This window comes from Eschscholzia californica, unplaced genomic scaffold, assembly GCF_041429995.1.
Source record: "Eschscholzia californica isolate CP2 unplaced genomic scaffold, dmEscCali1.0.p SCAF_4, whole genome shotgun sequence".
Taxonomy (NCBI): Eukaryota; Viridiplantae; Streptophyta; class Magnoliopsida; order Ranunculales; family Papaveraceae; genus Eschscholzia; species Eschscholzia californica.
The window spans coordinates 50,644,553-50,661,321 of NW_028238461.1; the positions used below are offsets into that span (position 1 = coordinate 50,644,553).

The 16,769-nt window shown below is 36.0% G+C and overlaps 2 protein-coding genes and 1 non-coding gene across 3 annotated transcripts; 2 read left to right on the top strand and 1 right to left on the bottom strand.

The window, feature by feature from the left end:
* The first annotated feature begins 1,105 nt into the window (after positions 1–1,105).
* Positions 1,106–6,880, top strand: LOC147545771 (transferases/nucleotidyltransferase). Its single transcript, XM_086632502.1, has 12 exons — positions 1,106–1,566; positions 1,651–1,728; positions 2,526–2,606; positions 2,683–2,896; positions 2,981–3,039; positions 3,979–4,028; positions 4,119–4,206; positions 4,293–4,553; positions 4,650–4,742; positions 5,758–5,862; positions 6,052–6,168; positions 6,489–6,880. The coding sequence occupies exons 1-12, from the start codon at positions 1,399–1,401 to the stop codon at positions 6,552–6,554; spliced, it is 1,380 nt and encodes a 459-aa protein (XP_086488628.1). The 5' UTR covers positions 1,106–1,398; the 3' UTR covers positions 6,555–6,880.
* On the bottom strand, positions 1,175–1,247 carry TRNAA-UGC (transfer RNA alanine (anticodon UGC)). Its single transcript has one exon. It is a non-coding gene; the product is annotated as a tRNA-Ala (tRNA).
* A 7,083-nt stretch (positions 6,881–13,963) lies between the features above and the next one.
* On the top strand, positions 13,964–14,483 carry LOC147545773 (uncharacterized protein At2g29880-like). The gene is made up of 2 exons (XM_086635862.1): positions 13,964–14,212; positions 14,292–14,483. Exons 1-2 carry the CDS (start codon positions 13,964–13,966, stop codon positions 14,481–14,483), a joined length of 441 nt encoding a protein of 146 aa, XP_086491988.1.
* The last annotated feature ends 2,286 nt before the right edge of the window (positions 14,484–16,769 follow it).

Sequence of the window (16,769 nt, forward strand, 5' to 3'; positions counted from 1 at the left end):
ATGGGTGCACCCTTGATCACCCCAGGCTTCTCTAGGTAACCAATCTAGGCGCCAGACCGACCAAAAGGGCTAGCCTCAACGTTTTAAATAGCCCAAGTCTATAAGACCTTAAGAAATGTGGGACCAAGTGCCTTGCAGATAAAACTTCCGTTGCGCATCAAAACTGCTACTTGGTGCTAAGACATGTGAGTGAGTATGAGGATCTTTACATATTTTTGTTTCTTTTCTTGATCTTCTATTCTCATCTCTCTGGTTTATTTCCATTTCTGTTTTCTACTGTTGATCTTAATATCTCCATTCAATACCTATTTGAAGAACGGCATTTTCCAGCTCTTGAAGAAAGTTTGATCCGCTTAAATTGCAATTTTGCTATGTTTCTTATATCTTCTTATCTCCTCTTGTAACTTGATTCTTTTCGATACGCCTTGCTTGCTAAGTGAGCTAAATTAGTGATTTGCATCTAGATAGGTACATGGGCTCGATTTCTTCGCAACTGGGATACCTACCATAAGGGGTCTTCGGGTAGCATGCAAGATAACTGAAGCGGATACAAGAAGCTAGATTTTAATCCACCCACAAATGTATTATCTGGAAGATTCTGCAACAATTGTAAACGCTCGAGATCAAACAAAGGATTCACAATTTAGATCAGCTAGATGTCTGAGTAGCGGATCAAATTATTGATTTTCTTAGTTCACAAATAATCTAGTAAACCAATTACTCACCTTGTAAGTTGTAACTTGTTTTAAGTATTCTTGTACTCCCTAGTTGTTTATAATCTAACATCTAATCATGTAATGTTCTATTCTTCGAAATTTTGCTTTGTTTTTTAGGTTAATTCTCAAATTTCCATTAACATTTGGTCTCCCATCTAGCTACTGCTTTTTGGCCACCAATAGACTTTTTGACCTTGGAACCATTTTGGTACTGGATTTTTAGGACTTGATCTTCTCAAATTACCGTTTAATTAGAAATTTACAATTTACATCAAAGTATTCCTTTTCGGTCCAAATAGTATTCTTGACATTTAATTTTAGAGTTCTCATAAAGGGAGGAAAAAATGCTTTCATCAAAAAAAAAAAAAAAAAAAAAGGGAGGAAAAAATGTACAAGTTCGATTAAAAAAGAGAACTAATACTACTCTCACTCATAAAGGAAGGGAGGGGAAGAAAAAGTGGAGATGCAGGGGATCGAACCCTGTACCTCTCGCATGCAAAGCGAGCGCTCTACCATTTGAGCTACATCCCCTTGTTGACAAAAAAACTATAATAAATGATAATTAAACTTGAATTCGTAAATGGTTCTTCAGCGCCCGTTCCACAGAAACTCCATTAAAATGACCTAAATTCTGATTAGTTCTTCTATTTTTTGCTCATTTTCTCTCTCTCTCTCTCTCTAGATGAAAATGGATTTTCAGGTGGTTGTTCTAGCTGGTGGTACTTCTAAAAACCTAATCCCTCTCGTTTCCAAAGATCTCCCTAAACCCCTTCTTCCCGTCGCTAATCGTCCTCTTCTCTCTTACACTCTTGAACTCCTCGAAGCTACTAATCTCAAAGATCTCATTGTTGTACGTCTCTCCCCTCCCTTCTCTCTTTCTCTCTCTATAAACTCATAATTAGGGTTTTTGAATTGAGAATCATTGTACTTGCAGGTTGTTGAAGGTGAAGATGCTGCTCTTCAAGTTGGCAGTTGGATATCTAGTGCTTATCTTGAACGTCTTCATGTTGAGGTTTGATTTTCAATTACCCTTTTTCTTTCCTTTTTTTTTGATTTTATGTATTTGAGTTATGTAATTCGAATTTGGTAGGAAGTATTGATTCATGGTTGAGCCCTAGTAAGAAGAATTCAAACTAGATGATAATATCACTTTTAACTGTTTTAGTTGGATTATATAGACAAGTGAGATGAGGTTGAATAAAGTGTCAAGTAAGAATTGCATAATCAAGCCCTAAGAAGAATGAGTTGAAATTGGATGTGAATTTAGAGCATGAGTGGATAAACACTAGAAATAACGAAAAGTTAGCAGACAAAAGAAAAGTAGTAGAAGCTCACATGTCAGACTGTTCTTAAAGAACTGAAGAAGAGACACGCCCGTGGACCATTTTGTAGGTGGTTCGGGAAACACATGCAGAAGTGAAGTCCTTAAGGTCTCAGTTGAGTCTAGGTGAGAGAGTGCTCACTCAACTACATTCTCGCCAGAAGCTTTGAAAGGAAGTAAAAAAGAAACACTAAAAATGAATATACCTAAGATATAATGAAAACTTACTCCATCTTACTGGTTTGGCAGTTGTTAGATTCTCAAATTGTATGCTTTTTCAAAAGTTTATGGTTATTTTATATAGTGAATTTTTATGTCAGTTAGGTTGTTTTCCGATGCACGATGTTTGGGAGTTCTTCAATTTGGGTTTCGTTGTTTCAAGACATTTCCTCCTATACTGACATCTTTTGTCCTTCCATTTTTCGTATCGCACACTCTCTTGTTTGAATTGAAAACAATGTGGGAGCTGATTCTTTTTTCATTTTTAGGTTGCTGCAGTCCCTGAGGATATAGGAACTGCCGGTGCTCTTCGTGCTGTTGCACACCATCTTACAGCAAATGACATTTTGGCAAGGACCCTTTATTGGCTTAAGGTTTAGACTAGTTAGTTCATATTTAGTAATTCTTTTCAATGACTTCTTATAGGTGGTAAGTGGAGATCTTGTTTGTAATGTTCCTCTTGGAGCTGTGGCGGCTACCCATAGAAGACATGATGCAGTTGTAACTTCATTGTTATGTGCTACCCCTGTTCCATCAGAGACAGCATCTTCCGGTGGGAAGGACAAGGCAAAAAAGCCAGGACGATACAATATCATAGGGCTGGACCCTACAAAACAATTCTTACTATTTGTAGCAGCAGGTTTGATCTGTTATTGTTTCAATGTTTCTTTCACATGTGTGTCTTTCTGATCTTTCTCATGATAACTTCTATGGCTCTTGACAGGAGCTGAGGTTGAGAAAGATATAAGGGCTCGAAAGAGCCTTCTCCATGCTGCAGGAGAGGTATTGATTTTCATAGTCATTTGGATTGAAGTTTTTGCATGTTTTTATTATGTTGATAAAAAAGCAAAGCCTTAGTATAGTAAAGAACATTATATCCTCTTGTTCAGATAGCAAGCAAATTAGTTCCTCAATTGGGAAGGTCTCCTCTAGTTATCTTTCCTTCAATTTCAAGATTTTTTTTTTCCAGTATTTACAAAAAAAATACGAAGTATGTTTTTACATTTGACTCCACACGCCCCCTTCCACTCCGAAAATTTCATAAAGGGTTTACCGTGCAGTTGGTGGTTGAACCTCTTCGCTTCCTGTTATATGATACATTTCTGTTTAATGTAAATGCCATACTGTATACAAGTCCTAGAAATATGCCGCTTTTAATCATTCAAATACTCTTATGTTGATGGGATCAGGTCCTTAAAAATTAACTTTTGGAAAGATCAGGTAATCTGTAAGTCATGTTTTAAACTATGTTTTTACGCCTCAAGGCAGTTTGCTCTCACAAGGCGAGGCAGCTCGAGGAGTATGCCTCGATGTGTAAAAGGTGGAAACTATTATTTGTAAGGAAAACGACAGTAATTATGTAAAAACATAACATATTTTTTCTTCTTTACTTCCATAATAAAGTCTTCAGATGCACTCATTTTACTCGGGATCAATTGCGTGTTCGTCAAGGCATCTGGAACCTCGGGCATACACCTCAAAAGTTTTTAAAAACATTATCCTTAAGTGGAATATCTAACTCTACTGTTCATGGCTACATGGATATCAACTTGTCTTGATATCCCACGAGATTTCGCATTGGAGAGGCATCTAGGACATATTACACTCAATCCCTTTCAAGTAGTAGCTCTATCAATTCTGTAAAAAACGTAAACTAGTTTAAATGCTCTTTTCATTCTTCCTTTTTCCCCTTACAGTTCTCTTTCTTCTTGTGGCTTGCAGATGGAAATTCGAGCTGATCTTGTAGATGCTCATCTGTACGCATTTAAGAGGTTTGAGGCCTACATTTAGTTAGCAACTTGTCTTTGATTTGCGAAGTTGTTATATAGTTATTATCCTCTTATCCTGTTTGTCTGTATTAGATCCATTCTGCAAGAGGTTCTAAGTGAGAAGGAAGACTTTCAAAGCTTAAAGCAGGATGTTGTGCCTTATCTTGTCCGCACTCAGCTGGTTAGTTATACAAATTCCGTTGTCTTCATTGTGTCGACTCTTCTTCTGCTCAAGTGTCTCAAGTTTTCTTCTCAATCTCTATTTAGAGATCAGAAGTTGCATCCGATGCTGCTCCCCAAGCAGAATCAAATTGGAACGAGAAACTTGCTTCACAACAGAACCAATCATTTTTCTCTCAGCACCTAGCTAGTTCGGCGACACGAAGCTTTCATGACTTATATGCTTCAGATCGTAACGGTTTTTCTCCTGCACCAAGGACACATAAATGTTGTGCTTATATCGCTGATAAAAGTAAATACTGTGCGCGCTTGAACTCCATCCAGGCGTTCTCTGACATAAATCGAGATGTGAGAAACTTTATAAAGTCCCAATAAACTTTTACTTTATAAAATATTTATTAATTTGACACTGCAATTTTTTTTCTCTTTTGTGAGTGGAGCTAGGTAATTGGAGAGGCTTGTCATCTTTCAGGATATTCCTTCTCCGACCATAACAATGTCATCCATCCATCAGTAGAGCGTGGATTAAAAACTACTGTGGGTGAACCTCTCGTTTCCGTTAATATTCTTTGTTTCATTAAGTTCTATCTATTTGTTTCTACCAATGTTTCAAAAAGCGTTTTTATGCCTTGATGTGGGTTTCTTTGACAACTCTAGGCGGTGCCTTGAGGCGGTAAAGAGGCGGAGCTTCAATCTCATATATTTTAATATAGTTACAATATTTTTTTCTAGTAATAGTATATTTTATTGAATTTATTTGTAGTAAAGTGAAAGGATATGAATGCTTTCAGTCACTTCTACCCTTCTGACTACCTCTAGAAATTAAAGAAAAACAAAGAAAGTTACTACAACACCGAGGCGTAAGTTTTGATGCGGTACACCTATATTTTGCCTTGAGGCGTACGCCTCAATGCGCATCTTATGCGCCTTTTTAAACATTTTTTTAGCAAACAGCCTTTTTAAACATTGGTTCCTACTATATTAGTTGATGTTCTGCTACAGGAATTGAAGTTTTTCTTTTAATATTTTCTCCTGCTCAAGGCATTTCCTGTGCAGGTGGCAGTCATTGTAGCGTTTTACTGGTTTTAATAAGTAAATAAAGCGTTGGATAATTACTTAGACAAAAAATATGTTAAGGGCACAATTTTCCTTCTCTAACCTCTTACAGATATAGTAGTGCCAATATATGTGAGTAGTGCTAGAGACCACCTCTTGGACCATAAATAATGAGTCAACTGACGAGGCAGCTGATCTCGTTACTCGTTAGAAATGATTGGGCTTCCTTTATGGCACTATTATTATGCCATCGATAGTGAATTTAATCTAGTTTGTCTAGCATAATTGCTATAAATATTGAAACATGGGGATGGTAGAAATAGAGGGCCACGTTTTGAAATGTGGCTTAATATACACTGTGTACTACAGATTTTGGGGGTTCTCTTAGTTTCTTTAACAACTAAATTGTTGTGGTTTCCTCTCTTCTCATCCTGCATAATATCCATTATGGGTAAACTTAATCTCTTTTGCTCATCATGTGGTTTCATGGTTTTAGGTCGGAGCTCAATGCATTATTGGAGAGGGTTCACAACTAGGTGACAAATGTAGTGTCAAGCGGTCTGTCATTGGCCGTCATTGCAGGATTGGCTCAAATGTAAAGGTATATTGAAACTACTCAGAAGAAAAATAAATAAAATGAATTACTTGAAATGCCAGTTTTACTTTGCAGGAAAAAAGTACTATGATGAACGTTACTATTGGTATTGGTGTTTGACTGATAAGGTAGCACATGATATCACCACATACATTTCCCCTCACAAAAAAGTGAAAAATTATTTTCGATTTGCAGGTGGTTAATTCTGTTGTGATGAACCATGTTACGATCGCTGATGGATGTTCAATCCAAAATTCCGTCGTTTGCAGTAACGTGCAGCTCCAGGAACGTGTGGTTTTAAAGGATTGCCAGGTAATTTAGGTGGTGCTTGATACACCAACATTTCAGATAGTTGTTGGGTTAAGGCATTCTCAAAAGTTGGATTTCAGAACACTGAAAAAGAATAAAATGTCAAAATTTGTATTTTCACAAAACTCCTGAATGTTATTAGGAAAAAATGTCAGAAGTTGTTCAGCCATTAGTCATATGACCAACATAGTTAGAGAACCAAGTTTCCTTCGCTATATTTCTGAATTTGTTTCCTTTTGCGTGTTTCCTTTGCTCTACGGTCCTTTCATTTTATTTCCTGGATCCTCCTCCAACCGGTTCCTCTGTTTGTCTTGTGGATTCAGGTAGGAGCAAGTTTTGTTGTTGCTGCTGGAAGCGATTACAAGGGAGAATCTCTAGCAAGAAAATAAAAAAGGACCGAGTATTTTTTCTCTACGCCTTTTGGTCTCACTAACCTTCTCGGAAAGGGACCCATCCGGTTTTTGTAGTTCTACCTGAGAACAGATTGCAGAAAGAAAGTTTCAATTTTGTCAAACCTTTCTCTGAATGTATCCCTTTGTCCTGAACATGGATGACAAATGAATTGCCGGCGTACAAAATATCTTGATTGTTGAATATGATGTTTTTTTTATCTGCAACTCTAGGTTTAATCTTTGAACTTTGTCCATGATATAGGAAAAGTGTATTATGTGGAATTAAAATAATTAGTTTATGCTAAAATGGATTGTGACTTGCATTATATTTTCTTCATTTTTACTCACCTGCAACTGAAAGGAAAGCCTCCATTTCCCGCAAACCACGCTTTCGGAAAAGTTTCGGAGAAGATGCTAAAGTCAGAGATGCCAATTGAAAGGAAGGCTTCTAGGTTGGCTCCAGAGAGAAATTGTTGTTTTGAGTACTCGAGAGAGTCATTCGATAGTGAGTCTTCAGAGTTGCCAGATATGATAGTGAGTCTTCAGAGTTGCCTGATGAACTTGAGCATATTTCAGAGGTTAGCAATGGTTTTGGAATATTTAGATACCTGTCTTGATTTTGATCATAGTAAATAACCAAAACAATTGCTAGCCCCGGAAACATGCTAAAATCCATCATTTATCAATAAACTTACCACTCTCGACAGACTGCCTGCCAGTTTTCTCCCCATCAATTATTTTCGAGCATATAAAATAGTGTCCATGGGGCGATTTTAATTAGGTTTATGAGATGAATAAAATTCAGAGATCCAGAGATATGTAAATGGTTGGAGAACAACTCTGCGCTCGTCTTTGTGTTGCCTCGATATAATTATCCGACACTGCCTCCACAATATTCTCCTAATCTACTCATGATCACTATAAGCCTAATTCGTTCCAAACCATCGAGTGATTCATTTATCCTCGGCCCACTGTCGCCCTTTCTTCATTCAAAACCTAATTCATTCCACTCGATCATTCCAACTTCATTGACATCGGACCTTGTACGAAACCTTCTTGAGTTGCTTATTGTGTTTATCATATGAGTTCACAATAAGAATCGACCCTTCTCATAAAGGTTTGATGCAAATGAAGATGGAACCATGGGATGGTTTGAATTAGGTTTATGATATGAAAAGAAAGATGTAAAGGTTAGTTATTGTTCTCTACAAGTTTATCACATAACTATAATTCTTTTTAAAGAAATGGAAAAGTAAAATTGAAAATATTAGTGTCGGTCTGTCAATTATCACCTATGCGAAAATAAATAACTAGAAAAGACAGTATCCTAACTTACTCGTGAATAGTAGACTAGTAGTTGTTGATTAGTCCGACCATGGTGACATGAATAGTAGTTTATTACTTGGAAAAAGAACGGGCCTTCATCATTATCGTAACCTACTCATGAGTCATGATTAACATAAAACCTAACTCATTCCACTCGATCATTCCAAATCCATCAACATCCGGCCTTGTACTAGAACTTATTCAATCTCTTATCATGATGTGTTCATCAATGAGAGTTTGATTATTTTACTTAGACCACGATCGAAATATAAATATTCATCAAAGACAAATTTCGATCAATGTCTAAACAAAACAACAAAACAAAAGAAAAAATTGATTAAGGTTCAAATAAAGGTCAGATGTAGATGGAAATGGAACCATCAAGTGGATTGGATTAAGTTTTATGGCATGAATAGGTTTGAGAAAGATGAGAGGGGGGTTTAATTAATGTTTTGTCTAAAAGTTTAACACATAACTATAATTCTTGTTTTTTTTTTTATTGCAACAAAAGAAGAAAAACTAGGATTCTTTTTTAAGAAATAAAATTGTTGGTGTAATGAGTTTAGAGTAATACTAGAACTTAAAGGTACCCTATAATACTAAACTAATAAGTTGTCTAATTGAATATAGATTATTCCTATTAGTAAGAGCATTCCAAAATTAAACAACTTTGTAGGAAACAAGTAATAATAGTCGGTTCGAGAGAGAATCTTACCACGGGGGTCTTGTGGTGCTTCATCAATCGACTTTAAGAGAAGGAGGAGGGACAATTGTAGAGAAAGAATTGGGTACTTATGACCTAGTATTTATACTACTCTGAAAAGATTATGAAAATAGAAAGTACTGAAAATATAACTAACCCTTTCTATTAGTTTCCTTGTCTTGATTTGATAATTAGAAGTTTCCTTTTCTTGACTTATCCCCCATAACAAACTCTAACCAACTTTCTATTTTGTATTTCAGTTTCTTTAGGGAAACCCATTAGGGTTTTTTTTTTGAGATAGCATGTTCCATTAAAACAAAAAGACCTAAACCATTTTTTGTCGGAATAAGAGTAAAGTAAAGTTACATAAAAAAGACATTCATTTCCAATCTGCCACAAGATATTCTCCTTGCTTGTATCTCTAGTTTTGAGAATTGATTGCCAGAATGGTGAGCTAGGTTTATTGTTGTGGACTGACCAAAAATCATTCTTTTTTAAGAATTTAGCCTCAAGTTGTTTGACCCATGTTGCCTACTCGTCTAAGGTTCGAATGTCTAGACCTCCGTGTTTCTTTGCATTTGCTATGATGTTCCAATTGATAAAATGGATTTTGTGCACTTCTGTGTCGTGTCCCCACCAAAACGACCTTTCTTCCCTTTCTAGTTGTTATAATGTCTTTTTTGGAAGCAATTGGTAACTAAAAGGGTAAGTACAATGCGAACCTAATATTGATTTAATGCGTATTGTTCGCCCGACATGTGATACTAAGTGTTGTTTCCACCCTGCTAGTGACTTAGAAAATTTCTTTAGGAGCCACTTATGACTTTGTATGCGGTTATCTAATTTTAGAATCATAGAGCCCAAGTATTTAGCCTCCTCTGTCATGATGGGAGCCGTTAGTAATGTGATAAATGGTTCCTTATTTCAGGTAGAACCCCAGAACTGAAGTAAATTGATGATTTTTCGTAGTTCCCGACTTGACCTAAATATCTAGTGAACGTTCATGAAGTACAAAATAACATTGAAGTTAGTTGACGTAGCATGACCAAACAATACTAAATCGTTGGCAAAAAGGAGATGAGAAATGGAGGGGCTATTCTTATTTATTTTGTAACTTATATACAAACTTTGAGATCATAATAAGAAATGTGTAGTGATAGAGATTGTGATGTTAGGATGAATAGGTAGGGTGACAAAGGACACCCTTGCCTAAGACCCCTGGTCCCTTCAAAATTCCCATAAAGGTTTCCTTGACCTGAATGTTAAATTTAGGCTTAGTGACACAAGACATAATGAGGCCTAAGAGAAGACCCGAGAGACCTTAGGGATTAAAGCCAAAGTCGTGGTATTAAGAGAAGGGTCGAGTGAACCTGTCCTGAAGGTTGCTTGTTTATACTCTATCAGCTCGTAACCAATAACGCTCCAATTGTGTTGATAAAGAAAAATAAAAAATCAAAGGAACCCATCCTGCCCCAGAGTTTTAAGTTGCTTCCATATTCATCACGACGTCGTTAACCCCCTTTGTAGTTGGAGTCCTTGAGATGTCGTCTAGATTCTCCAGAGAAAGAACTATGTAAGCATTTAAAATCTCAATCGGAGGGTTATCCACCTGTTCAACCTTAAACAAATTCTGAAAATAATTAGTCAAGTAAGCTGCAATTTCAATTTCATTTTGAGAAACAATACCCGAACTTAAAGTGAGTTCGTGAGTTCTGTTTTCGGTCTTATATGAGGCATGGCGACGTGAAATGGTTTAGTGTTGCCGTATTCGTTTCTGACCCACTTAAGTTTGGCCCCATGTTCTAATTTAGTCATATCCAGTTCCTCTAAATATAAAATTTTCTCTTGCAATCTACTTTCTATGTTTAGAGTATCAGTAGGAGTTAAAATCTGAATATCTAGTAGTCGGTGTCGTAAACAACGAAGGCGATCTTTAAGCAAGTTAAAAGCACGCCTGCTCCACCGTCGAAGGAGCTTTTAACTGTTGATACTTTATTGTAAAGATGGTCGTCAGCTGATCCCCAAGTGCGCTTAAAAGTGTCAGAGTAATTGTTATGTTTACTCCAGTGAGCTTCAAACTGTTGAATAGTATTAAAGATTTTCCTTCCAACCTTAATTTTCAAGAGGATAGGACAGTGGCCGCTAGAATAGTGAGGTAAGTGGAATACACCAGCATCCGGAAAAGAGAGAAGCCAATCCGAGTTGCATAAGGCCTTATCCACGCGCTCTCTCGTTAAATGGTGTCTGGATCTGTTGCTAGTCCAAGTGAAGGCCATACCATTAAAACCCAAATCTATAAGTCCACTTTGCTGTAAAAACGTCTGAAATTGAGTTATAAAAGGGATATGAGTAGTGCCTCCGAATTTATCATTACGAGATCCTACTGCATTCATGTCTCCTATACAACAAAAGGGATTAGTAACAGTATGTAATCTAATTAACAAGTTTGACCAAAAACTTAAACGTTCTTGTACTCTTGGTGGACCATAGACGCAAAATAGGACCCACGGTGAGTCAAATTGAACACCCTGAATCGAAGCATGAATCAAGTGAGAAGACGAGTAAATAAAATAGATAGATATTTCATCAGACCAAAATAACGAAAGTCCCCCTCCTTTGCCATTAGAAGGGACTTGATAAAACTTATTAAGACCGACATTATTTAAGTTTGCAGATTAGTCGTAGTGGTAAGTCTAGTTTCTGAAAGAAAAGTTATAGTAAGCCTACTGGTTGATAGAACTGATAGAGAGTCGTCTTTGTCGGGTCGTTCCTCAAACCCCGACAATTTCAGACTAAGATACTCATTCTTCATCGGCTTTGAGGTAGTCGTAACCTGTAGAGAGGATTGGTCAGCCATGCTATGTCTGGTTGATCGTTTTAGTTGTCTTTGAATGCGTTCATCCCTAGACGATGGTTGAATCTGATTGACTGAGTTTTCCGCTACTTGTATAGAAGACGGTGATTGGGAACCACTTCCCATCACAATCAGATATGATGGTTGCTCGAGCGGCAGAGGATTGTGGCCTCGTGATAGCGTCTTTGTGGCAAATTTAGTCTTTTTGGCAGGTGTCAAAGAGGTTAGCAAGTCACCAAAATTCTTATTAATAGAAGGAGAAGTAAAATCTGAATCTTATCACCGAATTATGAGAAGCAGAGCTTTCCCCCAAAATGTCATCTTTGAGACCACCTTCAATTCCAGAAAATGAGTTCACTTCCTTGCCATAACCCCTACTAGGTATTAGAACTCTAAAAGTGTCCGGGGTACTTGGGCTCCATTGCTATATGGACAAGAGTCTTTTGTTCTTCCGTAAGATTTACTTCAAGTAAATCCCCAAATTAGAAAATGATAGGAGAAAAGTTAATTTTATGAATGGCCAAACTAGGAATGTCAAAGGATCGGTTGGGGTATGTCACTACCCATAGCCAGAACTTATTACAAATTATGATTCCGGTTCCTAGCAGTATCGTTCCTTGATATAAAGATCCAGAATCAGAACATATTTTATCACTCTTGCTACTAGTTAGGAAGGTTATACTTCATTTAAGATTCTAATTATTGTTACTACAGTTTATCTAATAAGAGAGATGATCGAATTATAAAAATTTACAACATATTGAGCTTATTAAATGTCTGAAAGTTGCTATAAAATTTGCTATTGCATATATTTTAATTATCAATTAAGAATATTGTACTGAGTGGGGCATTCAAATGACGTAATTAGTATATAATTATACTATAATAAGTAATTCAGAGCTTATACCTCGCAAAAATATCAATTAATCACATATTAGAGTCGGGTATCGGGTACCAATCGAGTCAACATTGAAATCTTATTGGTCCCTATCGGGTAATACCCGTCGGAAATAAAATTATTATCGGGTATGAAAATGAGGATCCAGAACCGACATAAACAGTTCTGATTCCGGGTAAATGGGGTATCCATTGCCACCCCTAGGCCAAACCTAGGAAGGCGTTTAAATCTAACTTCCACCAAAATTGCTTGTATTACAAACAGACACTTATGGTGTGTATAGGGTCAGGATTCCTACTAAAATTTGGATTTAGTAGGAATCAAGGTCTGTTTGACTTATGTATCAAGTCCCACTTGAGATTCTCTATCTTATGTGGCCTATTTGAGGGTCTTTAATTAAAAGTCTTCTCCAATACAAAGCTCTAAGTGAGGGTTATTCGTTCGGAGCTTTTGTGAGATCTTAAGATCTTTGAAGTTTGGTGTTATTGATTTAGATTTTTTTTAAGATCTTTGGAGATCCGTGTTATTGGTTAAGGTCTTTTTTTAAGAACTTTGAAGTTATGCGTTATTGGTTCAGATCTTTTTTTGAGGACTTCGAGGTTTAGTGTTATTAGTTTGGACCTTTTTTTAAGAACTTTAAAATTTTGCGTTATTCATTTTTTATAAAAAAAAATTAAGAACTTTTAGCATAAGATCCGACCCAAGCACTTTTGGAGACAAATTTATAGCAAATTTGTCAAATCCAAAGTTTCACCAGTTTAGGTGGATCTTTGAAATTCTTTCTACCAAGGGTGTACATGAATAGCGGGTTAAAATAGCCAAAAAAAAAAAACTTTTCTCTCTATTTTATATAAATAACGACCAAACCATGTGAAACTCTACTTTTTCTTCTCCCACGTATCTCCACTTTTTCCTCCCTTTCTCTCTTCTTGCTAATCTCAAGGTAAGAATTGCCCAAGCAATACATTGATTATTGCTAGAAACTTTTTTGTACATTGAAACTTTATTGCTATAATTTATTGCTAGAAAATCATACCTACTAACTGTAACTAGTACATTGATTTAACTTAACTTTCATGTACCTGATGATGTCATCGACTTCTAACTACGGTTGTAAGGTTAGAAAAACAACTAGTACATTGATTTAATGTTATTATGTTTGTAGGGTTAGAAAATTATGATGGTTGTCTTTTCACTGCATGTACTTTCTACATGCACTAATATAGCTATTAGGGTTTATAGGTCATCATTGCGTACAAAACTACTAGGCTAGTATATGCCATTGATTTTCTTTTTTTTTTGTTAAAGAATATTTTAGGTTGGGAACTGTTAGGCTAGGTTTTTGTGCCAAAACAAAACTATTAGGCTAGTATAGTTAAATAATTCAGAACCCATGAAAAAAGTAAGTTTAGAAATTCTCTACGCAATTTAATCATGGAACACTTCAAGTATAGACCATCCTGAGATTTCGTTGAAATTGTGGTATTATCTAGTATTTCGTCGAGTAAGATAATTTAATTTAAATCATTATTTATTTTTGTTAGATGAGTTCACAGACAACAAAAAAGTATATAAAATGGACTCCAACTGAAAATGAAGTGTTACTTCAACTTATTGTTGAAGCCATGAATAGCGGTAAATACGAAAAAGATGGTGCACTTTCAAAGACGTACTATGACCAAGTAATTATTCCAGCTCTAAATCAAAAGTGTAACGGTAATAAAACATCAGAACATGTAAGTAGTAAAATTGAGAAATGGAGAGGTAAGTATAAACAAATTAGAGAGTTAATGGCTTCATGCTTTGGATTTGGTTGGGATGCAACCACCGGTAAGATCACCGCTCCACAAAAAGTGTGGGAAGAATATTTTAAGGTAATTAAACATAAAATTTAATTTAAGTAATTGTAATAAAATTCTTAGTAAAATATTTGATCCAAATAGTTTATTGCAGAAACACCCTAATGCTAACGATTATCGGAGTGACAGATATCCAGAATACGATGATTGGTGCACAATATTTGGAGGGTCTTTAGCTTCTGGAGATAATGTTTGTGAAGCATCAGTCGAGGGGTTACAGGGGATTGATGTCGACAACTTCGATGTCGACTTAGACCCTTTTCCTAACGGGATTAATTGTGAATAAGCTTATGCGCCTCCAAACGCTGAGGATAATACTTATAGATCAAACCAACTAAGTAAGAGCAAATTACCTGTCCAACGAAAATGAGCAAGGACACAATATGAAGAAGTTAGTGAAAGAATGACTCTGAGTCTTGAAGAACTTGTTCAAACTACAAAGAGTCCAAACGATTGGTGTAAAGCACTTTATGAGATTCCTGATTTGGACTACACAATGATGTTTGTCATGATCAGGGCCGGCCCAAGTAGTTTGGGGGCCTAAAGCGAAGAAAAATTTGGGGGCCCCTCTCACGTGCTTTATAGGAAATTTTAACTTTTTGTTGTGACTGAAAAATTAGTATGAAAGTATAACTAAAACGCATAAACCTGAACTATTTACTACATAAGAAGATCCAATTTACATACAAACATGAGCCTAAATATGTTTGGAAAAAATTCTTCTCGCCTTTTGAGATTCATAAACCTGATTGATGTGTACGCTTTATTTTCGCACTATTTTCAATTGAATAATTGAAATACTATACAAAAATTTGAGCCTAAAATCAAAAACATTAAATTTTAATCAAATACGAATAATCTAATCTAATAATACAATTCTGTAAATAACTATTGTAGAAAATTGACTGATTACTTTTCACCTTCACAAAAAATTTATAAAGAGATTTTGTTCTAATTTGTCATGAAAAGAATTTGTAGTTCCTAGAGTGTAAGAAATTGAGTGATTGCTTACCATATAGTGAGAACGGAGACACAAAAATACAGAGAGAGGAAGAAGCAAATATTTAGTGAGTTATTTAGATTTAATGTCTACAGCTATCTCAACAAAAAAAATGTCTAAAGCTAGACTAGGTGTCAAAACTAGATTAGGTTCCTTTGTTTTTGTGGGTCCACTAGTTTAATTGGCTGCCACCCAAACAAGTAATAAGTTGCAGTCAAAAGAAAAGCATGGGATGTGTTTGGGCTACTGTTGAAGTGGGCTTGGGCGTTTGACAAAGCTTTAAATTCTTTGTTTTTGTAGGCGCCTTTAAGCAACAAGTATTTTGGGGCCCTGCCGAAAATGAGGCCCAAAGCAGCCGTTTTGGCTGCTTTGGGCCTGGGCCGCCCCTGGCCATGATAAATCTGGATGAGCGGAAAATAGGATACTATCGGAGCTTGACAAATGATACTTTAGAGTTTAGAGTTTAAGATTTATTTTAGTTTGTTTTGTTTATGCTTCAAATACTCTATTTTATACTTTATTTATGTTAGTGCAACGATAATATTGTTTACAGAGATTATTTACTTTATGGTTTTCTATATGTTTTTTTTATATAGATCAATCTTAGAAGGGTTATGTTATAATATTTTTTGACGTATTTTATTTCATTGTTTATTTATTAGGATTTTTCAAATGGATTATGAAGATAATGTTGAAGGTGAGGAACATGTTGAAAAAATAAATAGTAACAATGACATTATTATTCGTGCAATTGCATTTACTTTCAATTTATGTCTACATGTACGTATACTTAATGCTCAAAGAAAAACAGTCTCTAGTAAAGGATTCATTTATATCCAACAAAAATTAAGTGATTCCCGTGATGAGTTTCGTGAGATTTATAGGATGTATCCGGGTCCATTCCTCAAGTTATGCCGAATTTTAGAAGAGAAGTTTCTTTTAATGGATACTCGTTATGTTAGTGTGGAACAGGGCCGGCCTTGGCCCAAAGCGAGCAAAGCCTCGCTTTGGGCCACCCAATTTTGGGGGCCACATTTGGTTTCTTTTGACCTGGGCAGTATATTGAGGTGCTTATAAGAAGAATGAAGTAACCCAGGTCACAAAAAGGAAGAAGAGAATAACGTCCAAGCCACTTTAAATCCAAAGATTTCAAACTGTTCTTATAGGCCCGCCCACCATGTCATTTGTTCCTCACGTGCAGGCCACTTTAACTTTGATTGAAATGTGGCCCTAGAGTTGTATCCATCTCAAGAATTTGACCTTAATTGTGACCAACTATAAAATTTGACCCTCATGTTTATGTTTCCAATTAAATTTGCCCAAACTATTTACATTTTTTCCAAACTATTTTCCTCATCGTTTCTCTCTGGTCTAGTCATATTCGTATCTAAAAGTTGATTGTCAGCATAAACTGCCTTTTGTCAGACACAAACAACGTGAAGTGCTTCTTGGTCATCTCCCAATTAGTCAGACGCAAACACACTCTCTCACCTCCACACATCTCCATAACTATCTCCTTCATCCCTCACTCTCACTCCCTCATTTCTCTACCTTTACCTCCATGTCTCTATC

What these genes read in the sequence shown, in the direction of transcription:
- LOC147545771 (XM_086632502.1), top strand. Translation starts at nt 1,399, where the DNA reads ATGAAAATGGATTTTCAGGTGGTTGTTCTAGCTGGTGGTACTTCTAAA. An exon ending in ATCTCAAAGATCTCATTGTT is followed by an intron (nt 1,567 to 1,650) that starts GTACGTCTCTCC and finishes TTGTACTTGCAG; the next exon opens with GTTGTTGAAGGTGAAGATGC. An exon ending in CATCTGTACGCATTTAAGAG is followed by an intron (nt 4,029 to 4,118) that starts GTTTGAGGCCTA and finishes TGTCTGTATTAG; the next exon opens with ATCCATTCTGCAAGAGGTTC.
- LOC147545773 (XM_086635862.1), top strand. Translation starts at nt 13,964, where the DNA reads ATGAATAGCGGTAAATACGAAAAAGATGGTGCACTTTCAAAGACGTAC. An exon ending in TGTGGGAAGAATATTTTAAG is followed by an intron (nt 14,213 to 14,291) that starts GTAATTAAACAT and finishes AGTTTATTGCAG; the next exon opens with AAACACCCTAATGCTAACGA.